The following is a 16323-nucleotide window of genomic DNA, read 5'->3' on the forward strand; positions in this document are numbered from 1 at the left end:
AAAACATCTAGTGTCTATTTGATGTGGGATTTATTTTAATAAGTAAAATATATAAAAGTTTGTTTCAAGTAGGTTCATTTTTCAGTGATAAAAAAAAAAAAAAAAAAAAAAACACTTCTTAAAGTCCTTCTACATTGACCTATCATTGGGTCAATTACCATGGAGTATTTATAAAAACACTCATTCGTTTCGACACTTGCCCTGTGTAAATGTGATCACCTGACGAACATAAGGAGAGTCTCTCTTGGCTGGCATCCAAAATCATTTCTGGGCAGCAGGTTGCCCTGAGACCCACAAAACGATTCTTTTTGGGGAGAGAGCGACTGCAATAGCAATTACTCATCCCCAATGAGTGGAGAGGATTGCTGCATGTAAATGGATTTTCATTCTCAGCTGATAGGCAATTATGAAAAACGTTTGGCGGATTGCCTATGGTTGACTGAAGTATAGTCATATGAAAAATGGCCATTAGGCCATGTTCACACAGCATGTTATGCTGGATAATAGACATTCAAAATGCTAACAAATAGTTTATACACGCCCTAATGCATAAAAAAAAAATAAAAAATCTAGAAGTGGCGTTGCTTCTTTGAAGCATTTTAGGTGCTGCTTTCTCCACTGAAGTAGATGGAAAAGGCCGATTAGGAGGCACATCTGGAGTGTAACTGAAGGCACTTATGCTGCTATAAATGACCTGTCCCTTAAAAAGCAAATTTCCCTTCTGACCTGCCTCTGGTTTTTCTTTTGCTGTGTGAACATAGCTGTACTATTTGGGAAAGATAACTCTACAAGGACATTTCAACATTACAAAGTTTTATTAATCAAAGTTCAAAACAAACAGTTATTTGAGCAGTTACATAAGGAAAAAAAATAAAAATAAAAACAGCTGGTTATCGTCGTTTTTGGAAAATGTTTCCTCGACCCATTCCACGTCCTCTGCCTCTTGCTGCCACTGAAAGAAAATAAAAAGTCAATAAGCGAGAATGTAATTTTTACTGTATCTGTTGTGCACTGAAACTGGAATACAGGTGTATAAGGCACATTTTCCCATTGCACCATAAGGCCCCTTTCACACGAGCGAGTTTTCCACGCGGGTGCAATGCGTGACATGAACGCATAGCACCCGCACTGAATACTGACCCATTCATTTCAATGGGTCAGTGTACATGAGCGTTTTTCACACATCACTTCTGCTTTGGGTGAAAAATGCAGCATGTTCTATATTCTGCGATTTTCACGCAGCCCTGGCCCCATAGAAGTGAATGGGGCTTCAGTGAAAAACGCATCGCATTCGCAAGCGAGGATGCGATGTGTTTTTCACTGATGGTTGCTAGTAGATGTTTGTAAACCTTCAGTTTTTTTTTTTTATCACGCGCGTGAAAAACGCATCAAAACGCATTGCACCCTCGTGGAAAAAAAACAGAACACAATCGCAGACAAAACTTGCTTGCAAAATTGTGCGAGTTTCACTGAACGCACCCTGACCTAATCCGTATCGTTCGTGTGAAAGAGGCCTAAGGAGAACAGAGTGATATTCTATCCAGAGTTGTCCCATCATTGGGATAAAAAGCTAATTTATAAGATTCATTAAGGAGATACATATAGCCAGGTATACTTTTTTTTACTCTATGCATCTGTATAGAATAGCAGTCAGACGCTAAAAGGGCACTCTTTCGGCCTCCATCAGGTGAATGGGCGTCTATGTATACACCAGATGCACACTACAGAGTGAACACGCCCTTGGATGCCCCAGTGAAGTTTTAGATCTCCTCTTGTAGAAGAGTCGCCATGACGGAATGTTAATGTGAACTGTCTGTAACATCATTAGACTATATTAATAGATTTTCTCAGTAGATGGAACATACCTTGGGCTTTGAGAATAGCTGCTTTCCCCCGTCCTGCCCCCGAACCCTGGTTTTTATTCTTCATACTCTTTAACATTGGAGCATTTTTCAACATGTCAGGAAGGATGAGAAAACGGATTTTGCTTCCTCTAATGTAGACCTGCTCAAGCTGCGCCACTCTGCCATCTCTGTAAGTCACAGTAATGTTTGACATCTGAAACAAAACACGAGTCCGATCAGCTGCAGAACATCACAGCACACAATTAAGTTTTTTTTTTTGGAGGGGGGGGGGGGGGGGAATAGTAATCCACGCTTTTCCATTCCACAGAGTCCAGTCAAAATAACAAAAAAACTAAAATACCCCATAAGCATTTTTTTTTTGTTTACAATGGAACTCTATTGTAAAAGAAATGCAACCAAGAAACTGGCGAGGTGCAGGTTTTCAGCCAGAGGTCCTTCACTCCATCTAATGGGCGCAATACCTGTACCTGCACATGACGAAGCAGCAGGAGCCAAATACACTATTTCTTATATGAGGAAAAAGTCAGAGTTTGCTTTCCCTGTAACAGAGCAATGCGACAGCATCATAGAACTCCGCAGTGAAACGGGAGTTCGCATTCCCCCAAACTAGGGATGAGCAAACCAAGTTTAAGTTCGGGTTGTGGCTGAATTCCGTCATGGATTCCGTTATCACAGAAAATAATGGAATTCTATGACGGCATGCACCACAGAAGCCATTAAGAGGTCTATGGGCAGCATAACGGATCCGGCCAGTTTCTTTATGCTGCCATAGACTTCTAGTATGACGGAACTATACCGTCATAGAACTCCATTATATTCTGTGATAACAGAATCCATAACTGAATTCAGCCACAACCTGAACCCTTCAAGTTCGCCAGCTCCATAAGCAGAGGTTACATCCGCCTACAGAGACCGGGTTCGGATACAACTCTGATCCAGGCTGTTTTACCGCTGAGCAATTAGACAAAAGGTGGGTGTAATAGGGCGATGCTGCAGGCACTGTACAAGTGATTGGAGCGTCTGTAAAAGTCTGAACAGTAAATGCTGAAAACAAAAAACACACCAACTCCAAAAACTATAGAACAAAAAGTGATTAATATTAAAACCAAACAACGTAACAGCACTCTACAAAAACTAAATTGAATATGAGTGGTAAATGTTACTAATGCTATATTATTGAATGACATACTTAGAAAAGCCTAAAGAAATAAACAGTATATTAAAAAAAAAAAAAAACCTTAGGGCCCTTGCACACGACCATATGCTCTCAGAGACAGACGGTTAGCGAGCAGGCCATATGTCTCGGTGCGGCATTGTGTGCACAGCATCACAGGTTACTACAATACTGTGCACGTCGGGTCGCCCGCAAGATTATTGTCCCGCACTCATACGATTTTATGAGTGCGGGACAATAGCACCGTGGGTGACCCGACGTGCACAGCATCATTGTAACCTATGATGTTGTGCGCTCACCTGCACACAATCAATGCCGCTCCGAGACACATGCTGCCTTTTCACAACAAATCTGGACCAAAATCCATGAGTTACTTGTCAGATTTGCCCCCACAGTTCACGTCTGCATTGCAAAGGGTGATATCTGCACTGAAAATCCCCACAGTTACGATGCACAACATATCGATTTCCATACCGTGTAGGCGATACAGTGAAAATATCTACTTAGCAGGTACCCTGCAGATTTACTGTATGAAAATACATAGGGGGTTATTTACTAACAAAATCACACCTATTAGGCTTATTTCTGGCACAGAGACTTTGTGCCATAATCTGTGACTTTTCCCCGCTCACACCAGGTCTAAAAAAAAAAGAAAAAAAAAAAAGGGGGGGGGGGGGTTTAGGTGGTGGCATGGGCAGGCCAGTAGGCCAGTCTCATTCATCATTTTCCACTCCTGTTTTGGGTGTAGAAAAATGGTCTAAATCTACGCCAGCAAGGGATCCGTCCAAGGAAAGTAAGTAGAAAGTGGTGATGTGCCTCCAGGAGCTTATCCCTTACCCTACCAATCAGAAAAATGAGGTGCCAAAGTGAATGTAGCAGCATGCCTACTTTCACACTGCCGTTCATGCTACAGGACAGAGATAGGCAATGCTTCTCTTCTGCTGTCCCAGAGTTGAATGGAGCAGCAGCATGTGTGACCATTGCTCCATTCACTCCAGCTCTTCCTTCCTGTGAGGGTCTGAGCAGTCAGATTCTCCACCGATCTGATAGGCATCCCCAACCCTGTGGAAACAGGATACCATCTTGGGGTGGGAAAATCCTTTTAAATGGGTTCTTCAGGAATAATTTAAAATGGCCAACAGCAACCTGCCCTAGAATGTGAGCAGGACGCCCAGGGGGGTGAGGCTTCCCTATACATTACGCTCTGGCACTTGCAGATGCTAAATATTGGTGGGCGTTCCTGTAGGAGGCAGGATCACATCGTTACCATCTACTGTAGCGCAGTTCAGCGACGCTCTGTCCCCTCAACAGCTCTGCGGGTGGCGTCAACCAATCCTGCTCACATTCGAGGACAGGTTGCTGTCGGCCATTTTAAATCATTCCCGGAGAACCCCTTTAAGCAACTCGGATGAAAAGTGGAGTATCCATTACTGCATCCTCTGGACTGTCTGCAAAGCTAGAGATTCCCAGGCACCACTCTGCACGGTGATCACCGTGAGAACGATTCATTTCATTGATCAACGTCTAGACGTTTTTATTAAAACATTAACACAAATGGGGTCATTTATAAAGGGCTGTCTGGTCTGGCCATCTCCTGCGCCGCAGGAGGATACATCTAGTTTATGGCCAGGCACACGCCTGGGTCATACATCACACCTACAGTGAAATCTACACCAGAGTGCAGCAGACGTAGATTTTATTCATCATCTATACTGATGACACACCTTCCCCCCCTTTTTTCAGGAAACTGGCTAACGTGGCATAGAAACGCCATTTGCACCTAAATTTAGGTGCAATGGTATTTACTAATTCATAAGTGCAGGGTTTGCAACTCATTTACACCAGTTTCCAGCATAGGGTACATAGTAAAGTGACCATATGATCCTAGACAGTTTTAAAAAGGTCCAAATGGAATAGGAGAGCCGAGACCCAGAGTTACTGAAGCAATAAATGTAATAATGTGCATCAATGTCCCAGGTCTGAGAGACTTGGGGTATAAAGAACTGTAGAAATACAAGGTGCGCCCCAATAAAAACATGCACTGAGCCTTGTCACTCCTCGAGGCCTATAACTTATACTGGTTCCAGGGCCCCTCGTGTACACAGCCACTCACCTGGCAGTTCATGTTATCCTCCGCCTCAATCAGCTTCCCTCTGTACACCTCGCCGGTATTCGTTTCACAGGTGACGATGTGGCCTTCCGCTTCGTGCAGCACTTTGATGGGCACTCCGATAGACATGGTGAGATCTCAAGAGCTCCAACCTGGCATACAACACACTCAGTCAGACGCTGCACAACCTCCCAGAACTACTTACTGCTCCCAGGCGCTGTGGGCACTCACCTACTCGTGCAGTCTGTTCTACGATCGAATGGCGTCCCGCCTGCCCCACAATGCACAGCGAACAGGAAGCCGGTACCGCTCGCTGACTTCCGAGGTAACAAAGCAAGTGCAGCCGGAAACTAAAGCTCGACTGGAAGGTTCCGGCCAAGCGTGCTGCTTAACAACTGTCCTACCCGCTCTTCTGCGCATGCTCCAGAACGCCTCTCTTTGGGAGCTGTATTTTCAAATTGCATCGTAGACTGTAATGAGAGGTGTCTGTCATATGATATCCTCACACAGCCGCCTACCTAAACAACCCAGAATCTGTGTGTGCTAATAAACCAGGACTAGCATTTCTATACAAATTCAAAGTGGTTGATTGGGTAATAAGATCATTGGTGCAGACACCTAAATCATTGTGGGCAGCAAACTGTGCCGTCTAAGGCTCCATTCACACGTCCGCAAATGGGTCCACAACACACCAAGGCCTTAGGCTACTTTCACACTAGCGTTTTCGGCTTTCCGTTTGTGAGATCCATTCAGGGCTTTTTAACGCGGCCCAAAACGGATCAGTACAGCATTAGCAGTATTGGCCCTGTGTAGGCAAAATTTGGCTTGTCCGAAGTTGTGCAAGACTTCGGTGAATTACTACGGTATTCATATCTGCATCTTTAAAAACATTTAAAGGGAATCTGTCACCTGCTTTTAGCATTTTAAGCTGTCACCATTGCCATGTTCACTAAACTACCTTATTTCCTGCAGTGGTCTTCTTTCTTCATTTCGTGTTGTCATTTTGATAAATAAAAAAAAGCTCTTTTTCTGTTATGCAAATGAACCTCCAAGGTGCCCAGAGGGGCGTTTTAATTTAATCTCTGCAGTCCAGTGACGCCCCCCTGCAGTGCCCAGCCCTCCTTAATCTGAAGCCCAAGCACGCCTCCTGATCCAGAAATATCCTCCCACAGCCGAGGCAAACGGCGCCGCCCCCTCCGCTACGTAATCTTTAATAACCTTCCAGAAACGCCCCGTTATTCTTCATGTCTGGCGCAGGCGCAGTGCCGCCGACTGCCTGTGCCTGCGCGATCATAAGGCGCCTGAGTCAACAGCGCTCAGATTACGTCACTGGGCTCGGCACATGCCCAGTGACACATTTGAGGCTGTCGACCTCAGGAGCTTTATAATCTCGCAGGCCGTCGGCGGCACTGCGCCTGCGCCAGATTTCCAGTGGCAGACATGAATAACGGGGCGTATCTGGAAGATTAAAGATGACGTAACGGAGGGGGCGGCGCCGTTTGCCTCGGCTGTGGGAGGATATTTCTGGATCAGGAGGCGTGCTTGGGCTTCAAATTAAGGAGGGCTGGGCACTGCAGGGGGGCGTCACTGGCTCCAGAGATTAAATTAAAACGCCCCTCTGGGCACCTTAGAGGTTCATTTGCATAACAGAAAAAGAGCATTTTTAACAAAATAACAACACGAAATGAAGAAAGAAGACCACTGCAGGAAATAAGGTAGTTTATTGAACATGGCAATGGAGACAGCTTAAAATGATAAAACCAGGTGACAGATTCCCTTTAAATAGGAATCCGAAGTGGGCTTTGGTGCAGAGATAACAGCCAGTACCAAAGCCCTATTCTAAATTGTTTTACAATACGCAGATTACAGTAGTAATTCACTGAAGTCTTGCGGAACTTCGGTCGAGACAAATTTTACCTACATGGAGCCAATACATTTTAATGCTGTACGGAAACAGCATTAACAACAAAGTTTTTAAACGAATCGACTTTGGTTCTATGATCCAAAACTCGATTCGCTCAAGCCTAGTGATGATGTCATAGGCGGACGGTTACAGCGAACTGAACATTGTAGAGATTGCAATGAAGACAAAGGAAAACACCCTATAGTATGTATTGCACAGAAATGTCCTTTTACATGGGACAATTTAGCAGGTGATTGTCGGGAAGGAAGTGTTCCTTCCCGGCAAGCGACTGCTCGTCAGACTGCTGCTATTACACGCAGCGATTTCTTTCACAGTATGGGAAGGAGCGATCGCTAATGCCATCGCTCATCCCCATTAGGGTACATACACACATTCAGAATTCATGTGCGGACAATCAGCACTGAAATCCGCAGGTGTTCGCAGGCAAATCCGTGCGGTGAATCCGCATCAATTGGTGCGGATTTGCATGTGGATTTGGTGCGGATTTTACTAAGTGAATGAAGAAAATCCGGTCAGGAAAAATAAAATAAATTGACATGCTGCGGATTTTAAAAATCCACACCGCAGGTCAAAATCCGCATTGTGTGCATTGAGAATTTCAAATTCTCATAGAATACAATGTACATGACTTACGGTGCGGATTTTCCGCACGCAAATCCGCGCAGAAAATCCGCACGCAATCCTGATTGTGAGCATTTAGCCTTAAGAATCGTTTGCTGGTAGCAGAGCATGGATAGACGGCACAATTTGCTGCGCCCAAACAATGATTTAGGTGACTGCACAAATAATCATATTACCCAATGAACGAGCGTTTTTCTAGTTTATCAGATAATTGGCGGCATCTTTACACTGGCAGATAATCGCTAATGATCATTACTATGAAAGCTTGTCAACGATTATCTGGCTGTGTAAAGCAGCCTTTAGGTATACATACCTCCCAACTTTAGAAAAGAAGGAAGAGGGACATTTTGTGTGGCGTCAAAGCACGCCACGCCTCTAACTCTGCCAAAAACATAACTAAACACCTAATCCCACCCAGTCTCCGCATTGCCCCCACATAGAAATTATTCCTCCTTTATGCCACCACACAGTAGTTATGCCAGCATTGTGCCCCCTTCACAGTAGTTATAACCAGATAGGTGCCCTCTCACAGTAGCTATGCTCAGATAGGTGCCCTCTCACAGTAGCTATGCTCAGATAGGTGCCCTCTCACAGTAGCTATGCTCAGATAGGTGCCCTCTCACAGTAGCTATGCTCAGATAGGTGCCCTCTCACAGTAGCTATGCTCAGATAGGTGCCCTCTCACAGTAGCTATGCTCAGATAGGTGCCCCTCACAGTAGTTATGACCCGATAGGTGCCCCCTCACAGTAGTTATGACCAGATAGGTGCCCCCTCACACTAGTTATGCTCAGATAGGTGCCCCCTCACAGTAATTATGCTCTGATATGTGCCTCCTTCACAATAGTTATGGCCAGATAGGTGCCCCCTCACAGAAGTTAGGACCAGATAGGTGCCCCCTCACAGTAGTTATGGCCAGATAGATGCCCCCTCACAGTAGTTATGGCCAGATATGTGCCTTCTCACAGTAGTTATGGCCAGATTGTGCCCCCTCGCAGTAGTTATGGCCAGATATGTGCCCCCTCACAGTAGTCATGCCCATTTATGTGCCCCCTCACAGTAGTTATGCCCAGTAAAGTTCCCCCTGACAGTAAAATGCCCAGTAAAGTTCCCCCTGATAGTAATATGCCCAGTAGTGTCCCCTTCACAGGCAGTAAGAAAAAAAAAACAACTCTACATACTTACCTCATTCCTCAGCAGCAGTAACACAAACGGCAGGACACACAGAGCTCCCCGCCAGCCCGGCCCGCTATCCAGACCTGCAGTGTTGAGCGTCGGCAGGGGGGAGGAATGATGAAGCAGAGAGCCGACGGTTGGCTCTTGCTCCATCATTACAGATTTACAGGAATCTGTCTCTGCTTCCTATGGAAGTAGGGACAACTGCACAAATACCTCCCCCCTACTGGGACTGCAGGACAGCCACTGAAATCCAGGACTGTCCCGCCGGATCCGGGATGGTTGGGAGGTATGGGTATATACTGTATAATCTATATAGTGTTAATGTGTGCTTTACTAAAAACATGTGTGTTTAGAAACGTACTTAGGTTTGCTGCCATCTATTGAGTCATTTTATTATCATGGCTGGATAATATATGGGATCATGCAATACCTTGTGACTAGAGAGGTCTTCGGAAGGCTGTCCCCCAGGTAGGTCCTTGAGCATGTAGTTGATTATTATGGAATCAGTGTAAGACAGGACATGGAAGAGTGAGCTGGTGGATGTAGCTGGAGACAGATCCAGTGTTATTCCTGCAGGAATTAGTGTAGGTGGTTGCTACTAGAAAGAAGGGTATACAACCTCAGGATAAGGCCTCATGCACACGACCGTTGTTGTGTTCCGTTCCGCAAAATGGGGTTCCGTTTTTCCGTGATCCGTTTCCGTTTTTGTTTCTGTGTGTCTTCCTTTATTTTTGGAGGATCACCAGACATAAAGGAAAGTAAAAAAAAATCTAAGACATGTTTGCCATGCAAATGATAGGAAAAAAACGGACGCGGACGACAATCTTGTGTGCCTCCGTGTTTTTTAGCGGACATTGACTTGAATGGGTCCGCGAACCCCTTTCCGTGAAAATAATAGGACAGGTTATATTTTTTTGACGGACTGGAACCACGGATCACGGACGCAGATGACAAACGGTGCAGTAGGCAAGCTTTCAACGGACCCATTGAAAGTCAATGGGTCCGCAGAAAATCAAGAAAAATGGAACAACGGACACGGAATAAAACAACGGTCGTGTGCATGAGGCCTAATAGAAACCGAATACCACAGATGTTTTCAGGCTGGAACAGAGGGCTAAAGAGAAGGTCTGTGCATCCTGGAAACCCGGGGCCTGTAAAAGAGATTGAGCCAGCCTGTACGCAATATTGTGTGAGAGACAATGTGTAATATTGTGTGTCGTGAAGCAGAGATCCCATGACAAGTACGTGTGCAAAAAGTGGTTGTAAAGGGAGATTCCACAGCCTGGCAGTGTTGGATAAGTGTGCACAGTGGTTATTAGTGTTGATCACGAATATTCGAATTTCAAATTTTTATCGCGAATATAGGTACTTCGAAAATCCGCGAATATTTCGAATATAGTGATATATATTCATAATTTCGAATATTCGATTATTTTTTTTTTATCAGTACACATGATCCCTCCCTGCTTCTAGCTTGTGGGCCAATAAGAAGGCTGCAATATACTTGACTTTAGGAGTAGTGTTGTTTGCGAATTTTGCTCTATATTCTTTTTTTTTCGAATATTCGCTATATTGCTATATATTCTTGTTTTAGCAATATAGCGAATATTCGAAAAAAAACAAATATAGAGCAATTTAGCTAATACAGTGCTATAATCTTTTTTTTTAATAGTTGTAATTTTTTTCCAATCTGAACTTCAGATGAGAAAAAAATTACAACTATTAGACAAAGAAGATTATAGCACTGTATTAGCTAAATTGCTGTATATTCGTTTTTTTCGAATATTCGCTATATTGCTATATATTCTTGTTTTAGAATATTACGAATATTCGAAAAAATGAAGTTATAGCAATATAGCTAATATTCAAAAAAAAAAAAAGAATATAGAGCAATTTAGCTAATATAGTGCTATAATATTCTTTGTCTAAAAGTTTAAAAATTCGCAAAAAAAATTGAAAATTCGAATATACGAAAATTCGCATATTACACGATCATTACCATGCCGATTTTTTTAGTAAAAAAAAATCGTAGAATATAACGAATATTCGAATTTGCGAATATTCTACAAAATATTCGCGAAATATCGTGAATTTGAATATGACCCCTGCCGCTCATCAATAGTGGTTATGTAGCAGATACCTGCACCTGTTAGAGAATGCGCAGATTGTGTGATACTGCACCATGTATAAGGCCCCAGCTGCACTGTGACGTTTTACAGCACAACCGATAGATTTTAACTATTGAGTGACAGCTGCAGTCTGCGAGATTGCATTCAACTGAGTGCTGTAGGAAGGCGCAAGGGGCTGTCATTGATGAAAGGTATGTGTCACTGAGATTCCTGGCCTCGGTGAGGTAAGAGCCGATAGTTTTAAGTGTCAGCGGCAGCTAGTGCTGACTGACACTTTTTGTTGTTAGTATGGCTGTAAAGCCAATCCGGACTAGCTCTTACTAGGAGTAGCCAAATTGCTGGGTGGGTGGCTACTCCCCACGCTCCAGGCCGGGTCTTTTTTTGCCTATATAAAAAACCCAGCCAGCAGTCTCAGCTGGGTGCGGTTTATCCTCCATCTGACAGAGAAGCTGGGGAGTCTCTGTGGTTTGGGACCTGTGAATTTGTGCCGTGCTAAAGGGCCGAGAGCCACATGCTGGGAAACAGGCCCCTAAAGCCTGCTGTGGACTGCGGGTGGAAAACTGCTAACCAGGTGAAGATTTTGTTCTATGGACATTGCATAGTGTGAACATACACCAAACACCAAGACTGTGAACGGTCATTTTGTTTTTCCTTATGTGTGAATAAACACCGAACTGTTTAAGTTAAAGACTTTGTGATTGCCTCTATACCGCGTCCGCTAGCCTGTCTACCAGAGCAAAACCCCACAGTGCATACATTTGGACTGCAGCTTTAGGTAAATAGTTTGCGTAGGTAAAAAGTTGCAGTGTAGCCGAGGTATTCTTGGGGATAAGGCCATTTACATTGCTGCCACTTTAGGAGACCAGAGCCAGAGTGTCAATGTCCAGGAATTGGGTGCAGATGTTACTTCTTAAAGGGACAGCAATTTGCCACTTAAAGAGACAGAGTACCAATTTATCATGTTGCCTGTAAGTAAGCCTGTGTACTTATTGAAAGGCTGCAACCACTAAGACGGTTGTAACCGTAAACTTGTCCTCCATGGGAGTCAAGTAAAAGCCACCTTGTTTAAAGGGGTTTCTCAGGGATTATATAAAGTGGCCTCCAGCAAACTTTCCTAGAATGTAAGCAGAAATGGTTGCCTCTACTTTCAGATCTGCCTAGGGAGATGAGGGGAAGCCTCTCTACACATTGCACTCTGGCACTTGTATATACTACATATTGTCAGGCTGCTCAGCCATGATGGTATATCGTAGGCAGGATCACATCATTACCATCTATTGTAGAGCAGTGTAGTGTGTAGTGAGGCCCCTCATTCCTCTAGGCAGCTCTGCAAGTGATGGCAACCAGTTCTGCTCACATACTAGGACAAGTTACTGGTGGCCTTTTAAGTAATTCCCAGAAAACTTTTTTAAGGTACAACTGTGTCTGCCTGACTCCTTCCTCCATCCTAGAGAGCAGAGCCATGTATACCATATTAAGGCAGCATGTAATGAGTATCGCTGAAAAGCAATCTGCATAGTTCTTGGTGTTTGGTGCAACTAATCTAACACTGTGATCCATATCCTGGTGTCCGCAGTTTTGGCGGCTTGGATGCGGACCCATTCACTTCAATGGGGCCGCAAAAGATGCGGACAGCACTCCGTGTGCTGTCCGCATCCGTTGCTCCATTCCATGGTTCGCAAAAAAAATATAACCTGTCCTATTCTTGTCCGCGTTTTGCGGACAAGAATAGGCAGTTATATTAATGGCTGTCTGTGCCGTTCCGCAAATTGCAGAACGCACATGGACGCCATCCGTGTTTAGCGGATCCGAGGTTTGCGGACAGCAAAACACACAACGGTCGTGTGCATGAGACCTTAGGCTGAGTTCACATCAGCGTTAACTTTTCCATTCTTCTGTTCCATCAGAGGAACAGAAGAACACCCATTAAACGCATAGGGGAGCAGTTATCAATGGCTTCACGCCACAATTGCGGCATTAAAAAGTCGTAAATTATGGCGCGCGCAATGTATGCACCATAATTTGAAACTTTTCAAGCTTCTTGCCACTTTTCCTTAAAGGGACACTGACAGGCCTCCTGAGCATATTTAGCTCTTTATATGCCCTCCTAGGTCTTGTAATAAGTTTCCCATTCATATAAGTATTATCCCTGTGCGCATTGTAAACTGTGAAAAATAATCTTTATAATCACCTGTCAATCAACTGTCCTTTCTGCCCAAGGGGCGTTCTTTGCGCCGCATTTGTGCCCAGCCGTGCCCCAACTGCCGGATCCTTAGACGCCCATCTCATTAGAATTCACTTCGCTGGGCGGTATTTTCCTGTCCCCGGCATTCGGAGATCCCGCGCATGCCCAATACGAAGTTACGGTCATCGGCCTCAATAGCATTATCTGCGCATGCGCCCGGCTCCCTCGCTCGCCTGGGATCACATCGCGCCTGCGTCCCCTATGTTTCTATGAGGCCGCTTTAGCCTCTCCATTCTGCGCCTGAGTAACTGCGCCTGCCGTAACTTCGTATTGGGCATGCGCGGGATCTCCGAATGTTGGGGACCGAAAAATACCGCCCAGCGAAGTGAATTCTAATGAGATGGGCGTCTCTAAGGATCCGGCAGTTGGGGCGCGGCTGGGCACAAATGCGGCGCAAAGAACGCCCCTTGGGCAGAAAGGACAGTTGATTGACAGGTGATTATAAAGATTATTTTTCACAGTTTACAATGTGCACAGGGATAATACTTATATGAATAGGAAACTTATTACAAGACCTAGGAGGGCATATAAAGAGCTAAATATGCTCAGGAGGCCTGTCAGTGTCCCTTTAAGGCCCGGGCTTCATACAGTCCGCCAGATTTAATATCATTTTCGCCAGAAAGTGGCAGAAGTTATAGTTGAAGTCTATGCCAGCCTGTAGCTGGTGTAGACTTCAGTTTCTGGTGCACGGCAGGGCAGAGATGCGCCTGATTTATTAAGAGGCTTCTACTTCTTAATAACTTAGGTGCATCTTATGCCCATGGGTGGACTGGCCATAGACCCTACAGGGAAATTTCCTGGTGTGCCGATGCCCACAGAGCCACCAGAGCCCTACTCACTGCCTCTGGCTGGATACATACTACTGGTGGCACTATAGGGATCATTATTAGAGGAAGTGGGATGGTATTTTGTGCTGCACTATGGTATTGCTGCCCCTGCCAACTTCTATTGGCCCCATCTACTTGTGTTGCCCAGCCTTCTGTCAGTTTGGACCCACCTACAACATTAGGGCCACTTTTATTTTTTATTTTTTCCAGGGCCACTGTAAATTCCCAGTCTGCCACTGCTCATGCCAGTGCAGGGAGATCAAGACTAGCGTATGGATATACCAGTCTTGATAAATGTGATTGTATAAAGCCTCATTCACACGTCAGTGTTTTGGTCAGTGATTTCCATCAGTGATTGTGAACCAAAACCAGGACTGGAGCCGCCACAGACATAAGATATAAGGGAAAGATCTGCACCTGTTCTGTGTATAGAGCCGCACCTGGTTTTGGCTCAAAATCACTGACCGAACACTGACTGTGTGAATGAGGCATAACAGATGCAAATGGAACGCCTTCTCTTTATACCCGTCATTCATTGACATCCATGCTAAAAATAAAACGAGGAAGAAGAGCAGGGTGCAGTCACCAGAAGGCATTATCCACCACGGAATCATGGGAAAAAACAAAAGAGCAAGCAGCAAATGTTGTCAATTTATCTTCTTTTATCTTTGATCAGGCACAGATTGACATTTTATGAAAAGGGTTGTGTTTTGCACCTATTTGATCTTTATGATACTATAAAAGATGTCAATAGATTTACTAGGATACAGATGTCTTTTTTTTTTACATACAAATGCTGATATTGATAAAGCTGCTGTGATTTTTCCATTTCTAATGTTTCTTAATTTCAGGAATGTTTAACCTTAACCCCATAAGGACCCATGACGTACATGTACGTCATATCTGGTCGGGACTTAAGGACCAGTGACGTACATGTACTGCCCGATCAGCGGCAGTCGCTTATAGCCAGACCCCTGCTGTATGCGCCGGCATCGGTGAAAACACTGATGCTGGCGCATTAACCCTCGCACTGCCGCAGTCAGCGATGACCGCGGCACATGCGATGTTTGGGGAGGGAGCTGGCATTGGGTCCCCTTGCTGCTGTGACGGGGATCCGATGGCAGGGAAGGCAGCCCGATGCCTTCCTTAGGCATCGTGGCTGCCTTCCCTGACAGCCTGTGAAATCCAGCCCCCTGGATCTCACAGGCAAGAAGCTGTAAGTGTATTACACTGTGTAATACACTTACAGCCAATGCATCACAATACAGAAGTATTGTAATGCATTGTAAAGGGGATCAGACCCCCAGAAGTTGAAGTCCCAGAGTGGGACAAAAAATAAAGTGAAAAAAAAAGTTAAAGAAATAAAGTTTTACAAAAAAAAAATTAAGTTTCAAGTAAAAAAAAAGTGTCCTTTTCCCAAAATAAAGTAAAAAAATAAATTGTAAAAAATAGGGAAAAAAAGAAAAGTAGACATATTAGGTATCGCCGTGTCCATAACAACCTGCTCTATAAAAATACCACATGATTTAACCCTTCAGGTGAACACTGTAAAAAAGATAAAATTAAAATGGTGTAAAAAAAGCAATTTTTTTGTCACCTTACATCACAAAAAGTGTAATAGCAAGCAATCAAAAAGTCATATGCACCCCAAAATAGTGCCAATCAAACTGTTATCTCATCTAGGGTTGCTGCAATACCAAAATTTTGACTCTATTTCGATACCATAAAAAAGTATTGTGATACTCGATACCATTTGATACCACGCGAAAAAAATAAAACACCAAAAAAGCCGAGTGCATTCCGCATTTTATGGAACGTCTGGCCCATAATCGAACAGTCCGATTCTATTTTTTGGGGGGACAAGGTGACTAAAAAATGGCGAATCTGTTAAGGCGTTCACCGCATGGAAGATATTTTTTTATATTTTAATAGTTCGCACTTTTTTAGGCATGGTTATATGTAATATGTTTATTTATTGTTTATATATTTTATATGTAAAATTGGAAAAGGGGGTGATTTAAACTTAATATTTTGGTGTTTGTTTTTAAACTTTTTATTTTTATTTTTTACTTTTTATTTAATAACTGTTAGTTCCCTTAGGGGCTAGAACCTGGGATCTTTTCATCCCTTGTGCTATTCACCCTAATAGAGATATAATAGACTGAATTCAAACGTCCGTGGAACACAGTGAGTGAGATACCGGAATGTACAAAGCACACGGCGTCATAGCAACTATTGACGCCGTGCGCTC

General features: G+C 44.0%; 1 protein-coding gene across 1 annotated transcript; it reads right to left on the reverse strand.

The window, feature by feature from the left end:
* Window positions 1–801: 801 nt before the first annotated feature.
* On the reverse strand, window positions 802–5516 carry SNRPD3 (small nuclear ribonucleoprotein D3 polypeptide). The gene is made up of 4 exons (XM_040420246.1): window positions 5381–5516; window positions 5153–5301; window positions 1866–2058; window positions 802–952 (listed from the first exon to the last, which is right to left on the reverse strand). The coding sequence occupies exons 2-4, from the start codon at window positions 5276–5278 to the stop codon at window positions 891–893; spliced, it is 381 nt and encodes a 126-aa protein (XP_040276180.1). The 5' UTR covers window positions 5279–5301; window positions 5381–5516; the 3' UTR covers window positions 802–890.
* Window positions 5517–16323: the final 10807 nt, after the last annotated feature.

The sequence above is a fragment of the Bufo bufo genome, chromosome 2 (assembly GCF_905171765.1).
Source record: "Bufo bufo chromosome 2, aBufBuf1.1, whole genome shotgun sequence".
Taxonomy (NCBI): Eukaryota; Metazoa; Chordata; class Amphibia; order Anura; family Bufonidae; genus Bufo; species Bufo bufo.